Source organism: Belonocnema kinseyi, chromosome 1, assembly GCF_010883055.1.
Source record: "Belonocnema kinseyi isolate 2016_QV_RU_SX_M_011 chromosome 1, B_treatae_v1, whole genome shotgun sequence".
Classification (NCBI taxonomy): Eukaryota; Metazoa; Arthropoda; class Insecta; order Hymenoptera; family Cynipidae; genus Belonocnema; species Belonocnema kinseyi.
Window position 1 is genome coordinate 27,215,706 of NC_046657.1, and position 13,990 is coordinate 27,229,695.

The 13,990-nt window shown below is 25.5% G+C and overlaps 1 protein-coding gene across 1 annotated transcript in view; it reads right to left on the reverse strand.

Moving 5' to 3' along the window:
* The window catches only part of LOC117172182 (protein EFR3 homolog cmp44E), an 87,757-nt gene extending 79,303 nt beyond the window's left edge, over positions 1 to 8,454 (reverse strand). Inside the window, exon 1 of the mRNA XM_033360018.1 lies at positions 8,247 to 8,454. Coding sequence (XP_033215909.1) covers positions 8,247 to 8,328 — 82 coding nt within the window. The 5' untranslated portion in view covers positions 8,329 to 8,454. The remainder of the gene's footprint in view (positions 1 to 8,246) is intronic.
* Between the last annotated feature and the right edge of the window lie 5,536 nt (positions 8,455 to 13,990).

Genomic DNA, 13,990 nt, shown 5'->3' on the forward strand with positions numbered 1-13,990 from the left:
CTTTCTACTTAATAATTAATAGCAGTTCTTAGTTATTGAATTCGTTTTCTTTCAATTTTAATGATTCAGGTTATTGAGGAATGCTTCTAGATTCTATTTATTTCCTATTTGTCCCTAACTGTACAGTGCCCCAACTTATACATAGTCCCAACCTATACAGTGCCCCCCCCCTATACAATGTCCTAACCTCTACAAGGCTTCCCTAAAATTTAAGTTGAAGAATTTTTCTTTTTTGAATATTGGATTATTTTTTCGTTTCTACTTAATAATTAATAGCAGTTCTTGGGTATTGAATGCGTTTTCTTTCAATTTTAATGATTCTGGTTATTGAGGCATGCTTCTAGATTATATTTGTTTCCTAGTTGTCACAATCTATACAATGTCCCAACCTATACATTGTCCCAACCTATAAGTATCCTAGCCTATACAATGCCCCAACCTCTACAACGCTCCCCTAAAATTAAGTTTAAGAATCTTTATTTTTTTTTAATCTTGGATTATTTTTTCGTTTCTACTTAATAATTAATAGCAGTTCTTGGGTATTGAATTCGTTTTCTTTCAATTTTAATGATTCAGGTTATTGAGGAATGCTTCTAGATTCTATTTATTTCCTATTTGTCCCTAACTGTACAGTGCCCTAACTTATACATTGTCCCAACCTATACAGTGTCCCCCCCCCCCCTATACAATGTCCTAACCTCTACAAGGCTCCCCTAAAATTTAAGTTGAAGAATTTTTCTTTTTTTGAATATTTGATTATTTTTTCGTTTCTACTTAATAATTAATAGCAATTCTTAGGTATTGAATTCGTTTTCTTTCAATTTTAATGATTCAGATTATTGAGGAATGCTTCTAGATTCTATTTATTTCCTATTTGTCCCTAACTGTACAGTGCCCCAACTTATACATTGTCCCAACCTATACAGTGTCCCACCCTATACAATGTCTCAACCTCTATAAGGCCCCCCTAAAGTTTAAGTTGAAGAATCTTTTTTTTTTAATATTGGAAGTTTTCTTCGCTTCTACTTAATAATTGATAGCAGTTTTTGAGTATTGAATTCGTTTTATTTCAATTTTAATGATTCAGGTTATTGAGGAATGCTTCTAGATTCTATTTATTTCCTATTTGTCCCTAACTGTACAGTGCCCTAACTTATACATTGTCCCAACCTATACAGTGTCCCAGCCTATACAATGTCTCAACCTCTATAAGGCCCCCCTAAAATTTAAGTTGAAGAATCTTTTTTTTTTTAATATTGGAAGTTTTTTTCGTTTCTACTTAATAATTAATAGCAGTTCTTGGGTATTGAATTCGTTTTCTTTCAGTTTTAATGATTCAGGTTATTGAGGAATGCTTCTAGATTCTATTTATTTCCTATTTGTCCCTAACTGTACAGTGCCCTAATTTATACATTGTCCCAACCTATACAGTGTCCCAGCCTATACAATGTCTCAACCTCTATAAGGCCCCCCTAAAATTTAAGTTGAAGAATCTTTTTTTTTAATATTGGAAGTTTTTTTCGTTTTTACTTAATAATTAATAGCAGTTCTTGGGTATTGAATTCGTTTTGTTTGAATTTGAATGATTCTTATTATTTAGGAATGTTTCTCGATTATATTTGTTTCCTATTTGTCCTTAAATGTACAGTGTCCCAACCTATACAGTGTTCCAGCCTATACATTGTCCCAACCTATACAATGTCCCAACCTCTACAACGCTCCCCTAAAATTTAAGTTGAAAAATCTTTATTATTTTTTAAATATTGTATTATTTTCTTGTTTGTACTTAATAATTAATAGCAGTTCTTGGGTATTGAATTCGTTTTCTTTAAATTTTAATGATTCTGGTTATTGAGAAATGCTTCTTGATTGTCACAATCAAGAATTTCTATTCGTCACAACCTATACAGTGTCCCAACATATAAGTGTCCCAGCCTATACAATGCCCCAACCTGTACGACGCTCCCCTAAAACTTAAGTTCAAGAATTTTTCTTTGTTTGAATATTGGATTATTTTTTCGTTTTTAAATAGTAATTAATAGCATTTCTTGGGAATTAAAATAGTTTTGTTCGAATTTGAATGACTCTGTTTATTTCGGAATGCTTCTAGATTCTATTTGTTTGCGTGTGTGTAACTGGCCTAACCCAGTTTATGGTAGGACTTCGAAAATCAATAAAACAGACTATTCAGTCCTATTATTTGGTCAAATTAAATCGAAGCATAGAAAAAGGAACTTTTTCTCAAGACAAGAAGGTGAAACTGAAATCCTCGGCAGTTGAATTTTCACTTTAAAAAAATTCCTTTTAACAAAATAGTCATAGTTTCCAAAAGACAATTAATTAAATTTTAAACCCAAAGCATTTTTTACACGAACAGATGAATTTTGAACAGTTTCATTTTATACCAAATTGTTAAATCGTTAACCAAATCATATTAAATATATTCCAAATTGTTGCATTTTTAATAAAAAGTGATGAATTTTCGACGAACCAAGCGTAAAGTTAAACAAAATACTTGAATTCCTAATTGTGAAAGATCATTATTCAATAAGAAATATCAATTTTTAACAAAAAATGGAATAGTTAGATTGTTAGTTTCAAATAAATAATTCTCAACAAAAAAGGAATTTACAAAAAAAATGAATTTTCAACTTAAATATTGAACCCTAAACATAGGTTTTCAATTAAAGAGATTATCCAAAAAGATAATTTTTTAACGAAAGAGATTAATCTTTAACAAAGTAAATTAATTGTTGACAAAATAGTTGAACTTTGAACTAAGAAGCTGAATTTCTGACCAAAAAAGATAAATTTATAAACTTTTTACCAAAAATAGAATACTTAAATTGTCAGTTAAAAAATGAAATAACAACAAGAAGAGAACAAAATATTAATGAATGAAATATTAAAAAAAAAATAAGCAAAATTTAAAAAGATGAATTTTCAGAAAATAAGAATAATATTTAATAAAGTAGTTCAAATTTAAAGCAACTAACTGGTTTCAAAAAATTGAATTTTTAATGAAATAAGTAATAGTTAATATTCTAACAACAAAATATTTTAATTTCTAATCAAAGAAATTTGAATTAAACTAAAAAAACAAGAATTTTTATCAAAACAATCAATGACAGTTCATGCCTTGCTTAAAAATTAAAATCTTTTAATGAAAATTTAGCTTTTTCATAAAAAATTAACTTCTTTTTAATTTCGAACTAAAACAGTTTGGTTGAGCATTCAAATTTATGGTTAAAAATTAACTTTTATGTTGAAAAATCATATTTTTTTGATACTTTTTTGAAATTCATATTTTTTATTAACAATTCAATAATTTGATTGAAAATTTAAATACTTTTGTGCAAATATAAGCATTTGGTAAAAAAATTAACTTTTTTGTTGAATAACCATATTTTCAGGTTAAAAGTTAAACTGTTTTGTAGATAATTCGTCTTTTTGGCATTAAATTTATCAAAAATTTGCTGAAAATGAACTATTTGGTCAAAAATTAATTGTTTTAAATAAAAATATATATTTTTTATTGAAAATGTAATTATTTTGTTAAAAATGAAATTATTTTGAGGTAAATATAAATATTTTTTAGAATTTTTTTTAATATTCATATTTTTTGTTAAAAATTTAGCTCTATGATTCACTATTAAACTAATTTTATAGAAATTTAAGATTTTGGTAAAAATTTAACATTTTTGTTGAAAAATCATATTTGTGGATTTAAAACCGAACTATTTTGTAGATAATTCATCTTCTTTTCTTTAAAATTCAACAGTTTGGTAGCAAATTCAACTATTCCGCTTCAAAATTAACGAATTTGTTTAAAAATGAAACCATTTTTACGAAAATGTTTCTATTTATCAGAAAATTGAATTTTCAAGATTAATTTTTTGTTGAAATTTTAATTTTTTTTTATTGAAAATTAAACTATTTTTATGGAAGTGTAATTATTTGGTAGGAAATTAACTGTTTGGTTACAAAAGCATATTTTTGTTTGAAAATTCAACTACTGTAGTTAAACATTAATCTATTTGGTCAAAATTTGATTTACTTACAATTTTCTTGGAAATACGTCTTTTTTTGTTTGTAAAATTAATTTTCGAAAATATATCTGTTTGGTAAGAAAATTAATCTGTTTTGTTGAAAAATCATATTTTTGGATCAAAATTTAACTAACCTAGCAAAAAATTAAACTGTTTGGTTGGAATTTGAACACTTATTTGAAAATTTAACTATTTTTATGGAAATTCGTTTTCTTTTATATATAACTAGGTTTTAGAAAATTACCTTTTTTGTTGAAAATTGATATTTTCGGGTTGAGAGTTCAACGGGCTTGTATGTAATTCGTTTTTTGGTGTTTAGTGAAAATTGAAATTTCAAAATTCGGTCGAATTTGATCTACAAGTATACATTCCAAAAAATGCCTTCCACAATCACGACATTGAGCTAAAAAAAAGTAGAGTAGAATAGAAAAAGATAATGGAATCATCAAATATAGCGAGTCGGTTTTCACGTGTTTGGTTGAAATCAGGTACAAATTTTTCCTTTCAATTTAGTTACCTTAACAATTTTAAAAACTTAATTTTTTTATAATAGAGGATCTTTTTACAGTTCAAATTCCAGAAAATGATTTGAAAAATGTAGCATAAAAAACTTTTAATTTCTACGATTTAAAAAATTTTCTACCAAAGAGATGAATTTATAACCCAAAATTTAAATTTTGTAAAAAAAACAAACTAATTTTCAATATAATTGATGAACTTTTAATAAAATAGTTAAATTTTCAAGCCAAAAAAACGAATTTTTTAGAAGAAAATCGACAGATGACTAGACAGATTAACGAGTTGAATAAAAAATAAATAAATTTAATTTTTATCAAAACAGTTGATTCTTTGGCTACATAGATGAATCTTTTATCAAGAAAGACAAATTTTAAAACAAATAATTACATTTTCAAGTAAGACACATTTTTCTGAACAAAAAATTGAATAGTTAAATTTTTAGTTTAAAAAATAAATTGAAAAAACGAATGATTTCCAAAAGAGATGAATTTTCAACCAGAAAATATAAATTTTATTAAAAAAATTAATATTCTACCAAATAGTTACATTTTCATAAAAATAGTTTAACTTTTAACCAAATAGTTGAATTTTCAATACAAAATGTGATTTTTTAACAAATTAGATCAGTTTACAATCTGACAATATGATATTTCAACAAAAAAAGTAAGTTTTTACTCAAAAGTTAAATTTCCATAAAAATAGTTTAATTTTTAACTAAATTTTTAAACATTTAACCAAACATATAAATTTTCAATAAAAAAGTTTCTTTTCTAAGAAATAGTTATATTGTCGTAAAAATAGTTTAATTTTCAACCAAATAGTTGGATTTTGAAGAAAAATTATGGATTTAGAAAAAGTTGATTTTCAACCCAATTTTTAATTTTCTAACTAAAATATGAATTTTCTGCCAAATTGTTAAATTTTGAAGCCCTTAAGTCGAATTCTCTTTAAAGAAGTTGCGTATTTAAGAGAAGAGAAATTTTTTAGAAAAGAGTAAAAAATTATATTTTTTTTTTACAAAAAAATGTGAATTTTCAACCAGAATAAAAAAAAGAATAAAAAACGAATTCTAACAAAACATTTTAATTTTCAACCAAATAGATGGATTTCCAACAAACAATAATTATTTTCTAATTTAAAAGACGACTTTTTATAAAAATACATTAATTTTTTATCAAATAGTAAAATTTTAAATTAAAAAATATCAATTTACAAACAAAAAAGGAATAGTTAAAGTTTCAGATAAAAAATTATTAAAAAAAAAAGACGAACTCTAATCCAAATATTTAAATTTTCAACAAAAAAAGATAGTTTTCGAATCAAAAATGAAATCTTGAATTCAACAAAATAAAATTCAACAAAATACATGGATGTTAAACTCGGAACCAAAAATGAGTAAAATGTATTTTCAGTTTAAAAACTTAATTATAAAAAAAAAATTTTAAGAGAAGTTTGAAATTCAACTAAAAAGTTGAATTTCTATCTAAAATGATAAATTTTAAACAAACAAAAAAGAGAGAATTTTTAAGAAAAAAATCAACATTCAACCCAAAAGTTGAATTTCAAACTAAATATTTGATTTCTAACCAAAAATATTAATTCCCCACCAAAAAAGAAGAATTCTGAATAAAATCAATGAATTTTTATCTAAAAAAATGTATTTTTAATTAAAACTGTACATTTGTAACCAAAAATGGAATAGTTACATTTTCAGTTAAAAAATCAATTCTAAAAAAAGCGAATTTTGAACAAATTAGTTAAGTTTTTATCCAAAGATATGAATCTTGATCCAAAATGATTAATCGTGAACAAAAACAAAAAGAATTTTTAAGAAAAAACTTCAGCATTCTACCAAAGTGTTGAATTAAAAAAAAAATTGATTTCTTAACTAAGAAGAATAATTTATAAAAAACAGTGGAAAAATAAGAATTCTTTAAAGATGGAAAAAAGTATTCATCTCTTTGGTTAAAAATTTAACTGTTTAATTAAAAAGTGATCTTTTTGGTCAAAAAATCAACTGCTTGCTTAAAAGTTGAACTAATTTCTCAAGAATGAATTTTTTTGTATCGAAAAATCATCTCTGGTTGAATATTGAATTATTCGGTTGAAAATTCTTTTTATGTTCAGTTAGAAGTGACACTGACCACAAATTGGAACTGGTTAGACTGCGGATTGCAATAAAAATGTAATCCTTAGTTTTAACTCGAGTTTAACTTTAAACTAAATAGTTGCATTTTCAATAAAAAAATAAATTTTTCAATCCAAGAGTAAAACCGTAAATTGTCACTTTAAAAAATTAGTTTTCAACAAAAAATAGAATAGGTCAATTTTCAAATAAATAAATGAGGTTTTAACAGAAAAAGAAATTTTAACACAAAAGTTAAATTTTTTAACAAAAAAGTTGAATGTTTAAACAATTAATTAAAAAAAAAGGAGTTCCACTTTCAACCATATAGTTGAATTTTTAATTGCAAATGTGGAATTTTGAACCAAAACTAGAATTATTTACAAAATATTCCAATTTTCAACCCGAAAATATGATCTTTCAAAAAAACTTAATTTTCTACCAAAAATGTAAATTTCCAAATAATTACTAAATAGTTGAATTTTCAACTGATAAAGTATAAACTAGAAAAGTGGAATTTTCAAATAAAAATATAAGAGATGAATCTTTAAAAAAATTAATTAAAAAAAAATAGTTCCACTTTCAACCATGCTGTTCAATTTTTAACCCCAGAAGAAGAATTTTGAACAATAAAGTTATATCTTCAAGCAAAAAGGTGACTTTTTAAAAAGAAAATCTATCTTCTATATAAAATAATTAGTTTTAAAAAAAGTTGAAGTTTTTACTTAAAAGCTCGCCCAAAAGCAACTTACTTACAAAATATTTGATTTTTCAGTCTAAAAACATGATTTTCAAAAAAAATTAATTTAATATCAAAAAGTTTAATTTCCTCAAAAATAGTTCAATTTTTTCCAAATTCTGGATTTTTGAAGCCAAAAATTTGGTTAGCTAGAAAGCAAGTGAGTTTAAAGCCCGAAAATAGAATTTTGAAAACAAAAAGTTAATTTTTTACTTAACAGTTAAGTTTTCGAAAAAATAGTACATGCCAATTTGCAGCTCGACTGCGGATTAGGATAAAAAAATGTAATCTTTAGTTTTAACAGTAGTTCAACATTTAATCAAATACATAATTGTTTTTTTATCACAGAGACGAATTTCCAACCAAATAGTTGAATTATCAACTAGAAAAGATGATTTTTTTTTCGAGATGACTTTTTGAGAATCTCAAAGTGACACTGACCAAAAATCAAAACCAGCTTGACTGCGGATTGCGATAAAAATTTAATCTTTAGTTAAAAAAAAATTACCGTCAGAATTCTTAGTTTCTGAGTAAAAGTAAAAAAGATTTGATCTAAAAAAGTGAACCATTCAGAGAATCATCTAAAAATGTTGAGGTTGAAATTGCACCTATTTTTTAAAATCGGTTTTCGGTAGCCATAAAAATCAATTTATCTATTTTCCACAAGAATAAAAACTTGATTTTCGATCTAAGCTTCATAAAAAAAAAATACTTTGAATTCTCTGGAATTAATTTTCATTCCTCATGAACAAAGACAAAAAAAGTTAAATTGAAAAATCTGAATGCAACAATTTGTTGGGATTAAGATACTCACATCCCGGGTCAGTGCACTTCCTGACGACCGATTCAAAAAATTCCGGACCATCAGTTTCGAAGCAGCACATAATAAGTGACATGATCACGTGACTAAACTACTTTCCTACCGAGAAAAATGTTACCCCCTCCCAAACTTTTTGAGTTTCTTTCACAATCCACTCACTACAAAGTCCTTTCGATTTTAGGGGGTCGAACTCCTGCAGACGCCTGGCATCGCGACGCCTGTTCTACTAACCCGCATTGCACAAGGCTACCCCGGGTAGCGTGACACTCGGTTCACTTGATGACGTCACGGTGGCGCCAAAGGCGCTTGTGCAGAATCAGGGATGAAGGAGAATTGGAGAATCTGTGACCACGTGATTGATATGGGGTGAGGCGATCTATACGCTTCGGCACGAGTGAAAATTGAAAGTGATACCAGATAGTCGTCACAAGACGTTACCTATTCTGGGAGCGTCTACGTGTTATGTGACGCTCTTAAGGCTGGGGATGGAGATTCAATTTTCAACCCGAAAATATAGTTTTTAAGGAGAAATTTTATTTTTTAACAAAAAGTTCAATTCTCATACATATAATTTAGTTTCTGACCGAATAGTTGGGTTTGAACCAGAAATATTAATTTCTAATTTAAAAAGTTTAAAATTTAACGTAATAGTAAAATATTTAATAAAAAATATGAACCTTCAACAAAAAAAAAGTAATTTTGTACTGAATAGTCGAATTTTCTACCAAATTGTCGCATTTGAAGACAAAAAGATTAATTTTCTGCAAAAAAGTTAATTTTCCACCAAAAAGTTAAATTTGTATAAAAATAATTTAATTTTTAACCAAATGATTAAATAGGCAATCAAAAATATAAATTTTCAAGAAAAAAGTTAATTTTCACTTAAATAGTTGAATTAACCCTTTCCGGCATACATTTTTCAGGGAAGCGAGTTTATATGAAAAATGGTACATATGGGTTTTTAGGATCACTGATTACGAATCTGTACTCAGATTTAGAAAATTCAAAATGGTGGATCCAAAATGGCGACTTAAATTTGGAATATTTTCGGATTTTTTAAAGAATTGGTATAGAGGGGTTTTTGAAGTCGCTAATCACAAATCCGAACTTAGATATTTAAAATTCAAAATAGCGAATCCAATATGGCGGCCAAAATTTGATTTTTTTTGTTTGAAAATTGGTGTACAGGGGTTTTTGGTATCTCTGATCACGAATCTGAACTTAGATTTTGAACATTCAAAATGGCGGGCCAAAATTCAAAATATTTTTAAATTGTTCTTTGAAAGTTGGTATAGACAGGTGGTCGCTGATCTTGAATCTGTATTCAAAATGACAAATATTTAGAATATTAAGGTTTGAAAAAATATACACCTACTCACCTAAAACATGGATTAGTACCAATTTTCTGAATTTTCAAAATATAAATTCAGTTTCGTGATAAGTGACTCCAAAAATCCTTGTACACTAATTTTGTTTAAAAATCCGGAAAACTTTCTTATTTTGACCACCATATTGTATCCGTCATTTTGGATTTTGAAAGTCTGGTTTCAGATTCGTGATCAGCGATCCCGAAAACCTATGTACACCAATTTTCAGAAAAAATCTAAAAATATTCCAAGTTTGGGGCGCCATATTGGATCCACCATTTTAAATTTCCAAAATCTGACTTCATATTCGTGATCACTGACCCCAAAAACCCCTGTCTACCAATTTTCAGATAAAATCCAAAAATATTCCCAATTTCGGCAGTCATATTGGATCCGCCATTTTGAATTTTCAAAATCTGAGTCCAGATTCGTATTTAGCGACCCCAAAAACCCTTAAGCACCCATTTTCATAAGGATATAATGGAAAGTTTTTTCAATAATGAATTTTTTCAACAAAAAAGGCTTTTTTTCATCTTTGTTTATAAGTATTAACAAATTATTAAAAAAATTTTTACCTGTGTAAAATCCAATAAAAACTACTCTGAAATCGCGAAAAATGAAATGAAGAAAGTTGGGAATACGGTATTCCAACCATACCGCAAAGGTTTAAACAAAAATTAATTCTAAAGAAAAAAGTTAATTTTTAAACAAATAGTAAAATTTTCTACCAAATTTTTTAAGTTTGAGCACAAAGAAATGAATGATCTACAAAACAATCGAATCTTCTACCCAAAAATATGATTTTTCAACAAACACGGTAATTTTTCACCAAAAAGTTAATTTTCTTAAAAATAGTTAGATTTTCAACCAAATAATTAAATTTTTAACCAAAAATTTGAATTTTCATGAACGAAGTTAATTTTCGGTCAAATAGTTGAATATTCAACCCCGAAAAATTTAATGATGAAGAAAATAGTATATTATAATCTAGGGGAAACCCCCCCCCCCTGGCGCATAAAATATTTTTTTATAACAAATGGATGATTTCAGACATTTCTCGAAATACAGTCATGATTTCAGTCCATATTAAATTTCAAATAAAGAAAGCATGATTTACGGTAATTTTAAAGGTGATTTGTGGTTAATTACAAATTGCCCAAGTTCAATTTAAAAAGGTCTATCAATTTCAGGAAATTTTCGGTCATTTATGGTAATTTTACAGGAAAATATGGTAACTTACCATATATTACCTAGAATTCAATTTTTATAAATTTGCGGAAATTTATGATTTTTTCTGGGTAATTTATTCTAATATTACAGGTAATTTGTGGTAACTCACCCTAAATTGCCCAAAATTTAATTTCAAAATATCTACAAAATTTCCGGAAACTTATTACGGGTAAATATAGCAAATTACCATAAATTACTCAAAATTAAATTTACAATATTATCTGTAAATTTTCAAGAATTTATGGAATTTTTCGGTCTTTTATGACAGTTTTACAGTTAAATATGGTAAATTACCATGAATTATTCAAAATTCAATTTAAAAATTCTATAAATTTGCGGAAATTTATAACTTTTTTTGGGTTATTTATTCTAATATTAGTGGTAGTTTATGTTTACGATGAATTACCTAAAATTAAGTTTACAATTGTCTACAAATTTACGGAAATTTTCGGTCATTTATAGTAATTTTACAGGTAAATATGATAACTTACCATAAATTACCGAAAATTCAATTTAAAAATTTCCGGAAATTTAAAAAAGTTTTTGGTGTTTTACGTTAATATCACAGGTAATTTATGGTAACTACTATAAATTACCCAAATTTTAATTTAAAATAGTCTATGAATTTCCGGAAATTTAACGGAATTTTCAGTAATTTATGGTAATTTTACAGTTAAATATGGTAACTTACCATAAATTACCTAAAATTCAATAACAAAATGTATGCATTTTTTTGGTAATTTATGGTAATATTACAGGTAATTCATGGTAACTTACCATAAATTACCCAAAATTCAATTTTAAACATTTTTATAAATTTCCGAAAATTTATAAAAATGTTTAAAATGTTATTTTGGGTAATTTATGGTAAGTTACAATGAATTACCTGTAATATTACCATAAATTACCAAGAAAAAATTTTTTGGGTTGCTTATTCTAATATTAGAGGTAGTTTATGTTTACGAGGAATTAGCTCAAATTCAGTTTACAATTGTCTACAAATTTCTGGAAATTTTCGGTCATTTATAGAAATTATACAGGCAAATATGATAACTTACCATAAATTACCGAAAATTCAATTTTACACATTTTTATAAATTTCCGGAAATTTAAAAAAGTTTTTGGTGTTTTACGTTAATATCACAGGTAATTTATGGTAACTACTATAAATTACCCAAATTTTCATTTAAAGTAGTCTATGAATTTCCGGAAATTTAACGGAATTTTCAGTAATTTATGGTAATTTTACAGTTAAATATGGTAACTTACCATAAATTACCCAAAATTTAATAACAAAATGTATGCATTTTTTGGTAATTTATGGTAATATTACAGGTAATTCATGGTAACTTACCATAAATTACCCAAAATTCAATTTTAAACATTTTTATAAATTTCCAGACATTTTTGGTAATTTATAGTAATTCCTCCATCTCGTTGAAAACAGTTGCATTTTCTATCCAAAAATATAATTTTTTAACGAAAAAGGTCATTTTTTTACCAAAAAGTTAAATTTTCATAAAAAAGTTTAATTTTTAACCAAAGAATCAAATTTTCAACCTAATAATTGAGTTTACAAAGAAAAAAGTTAATTTTGAAATAAATAGTTAAATTTCTTGCAAATTGTTGAATTTTGAATCCAAAAAGACAAATTATCTACAAAACAGTTGAATATTCAACCCAAAAATCTGATTTGTCAGAAAAAAAAAAAAAATTTGATATCAAAAAGTTAAATTTGTATAAATATAACTTAATTTTTCACTAAATCATGAAATTTTCAAACAAAAATAAGAATTTTAAATAAAAAGTTAATTTCCTAAAAAAATTTTATATTGACACAAAAATAGTTTCATTTTAAATTGATAGTTAAATTTTAAATGAAAGATATTAATTTTAAATTAATAGTTAAATTTTAAATTAAACATATTAATTTTAAATTAATAGTTAAATTTTCAATTAAAAATATTAATTTTCAATGAAAAGTATGATTTTTTAACAAAAAAATTAATTTCCAACTAAATATTCGATTTGAGTTTTGAACCTGAAAATATGATTTTTGAACAAAAAAGGTTCATTTTGGTCCAAAAAGTTAAATTTTCCTAACAATAATTAATTTCTCTATCAAATTGTCAAATCCTCAGCCAAACCAGATAATTTTGAATTCAACAGATGCATTTTTATTAAAAAAGGAATTTTTAACAATATAGTTATAGATTTCAAAACATATTTAAATTATCAACCAAAGCAATTTGTTTACCCACAAAGTTAAATTTTTTAGAAAGTTTATAAATTTTCTACCAAAAAACGAAAATTAAAAAAATACATTAACTTTCAACAAACTTTTTAAAGCCAAAAAAGGACGGGATAGGGGTTTAATTCTCAAGCTAAAAAATGATTTTTTAGAAGACAGTTGAATTTTAAACTCGAAAAATTGAATCTGCGCCAAAAAAGTTCATTTGGGTCAAAAAAGATCAATGCTCAACCAAATCGTTCAATTTTATACTGAAAAGATGAGTTTCCAACAAAAAATGGAACAGTTAAATTTACTGTTATGAAAACTGATTTTCAACAAAGAAAAACGAATTATCCGCCAGTTTTATTCAACGTGTAGAAAAAAATTTAAAAAAAAGGTAAATGTAAATTTACCAATTCCAACTTTGGTTAAAAAATTATTTTTCGAGTGGAAAAATTCAAATTTTTTTTGAAAATTCCTTTTTCTTCTTTTTTGAAACTGAACTATTTTGTTTAAAATTGGTCTATTTGCACAGTAAGTTAATCTTGTTAGTTGAATTCATCTATTTGGTTGAGGATTCAACTATTTTTGTTAAATTTTGATTTTTTTTAGTTGAATTTAACAAATGATTAATTCACTTTTTTCAATTAGTTTTTTAAATTGAAAATTAAAATTAAAATTGTTTTAGGTTGAAAACGTAACCATTTCGTTTAAAATTCATGTTTCTTGACTGAAAACCGCCTTTTTATTTGAAAAAGTGGGATTAAGGGCATGCGACACAGTGGGATTCCTACATTACCAACCTCTTTTTTCCATTGAACAAAATTTTTTTGTGAATCATAGAACTTTTTTGGTAAATGAAATATCGAACTCAAAATTTGAGGAGAGCATAAGAAGACATTATTCTA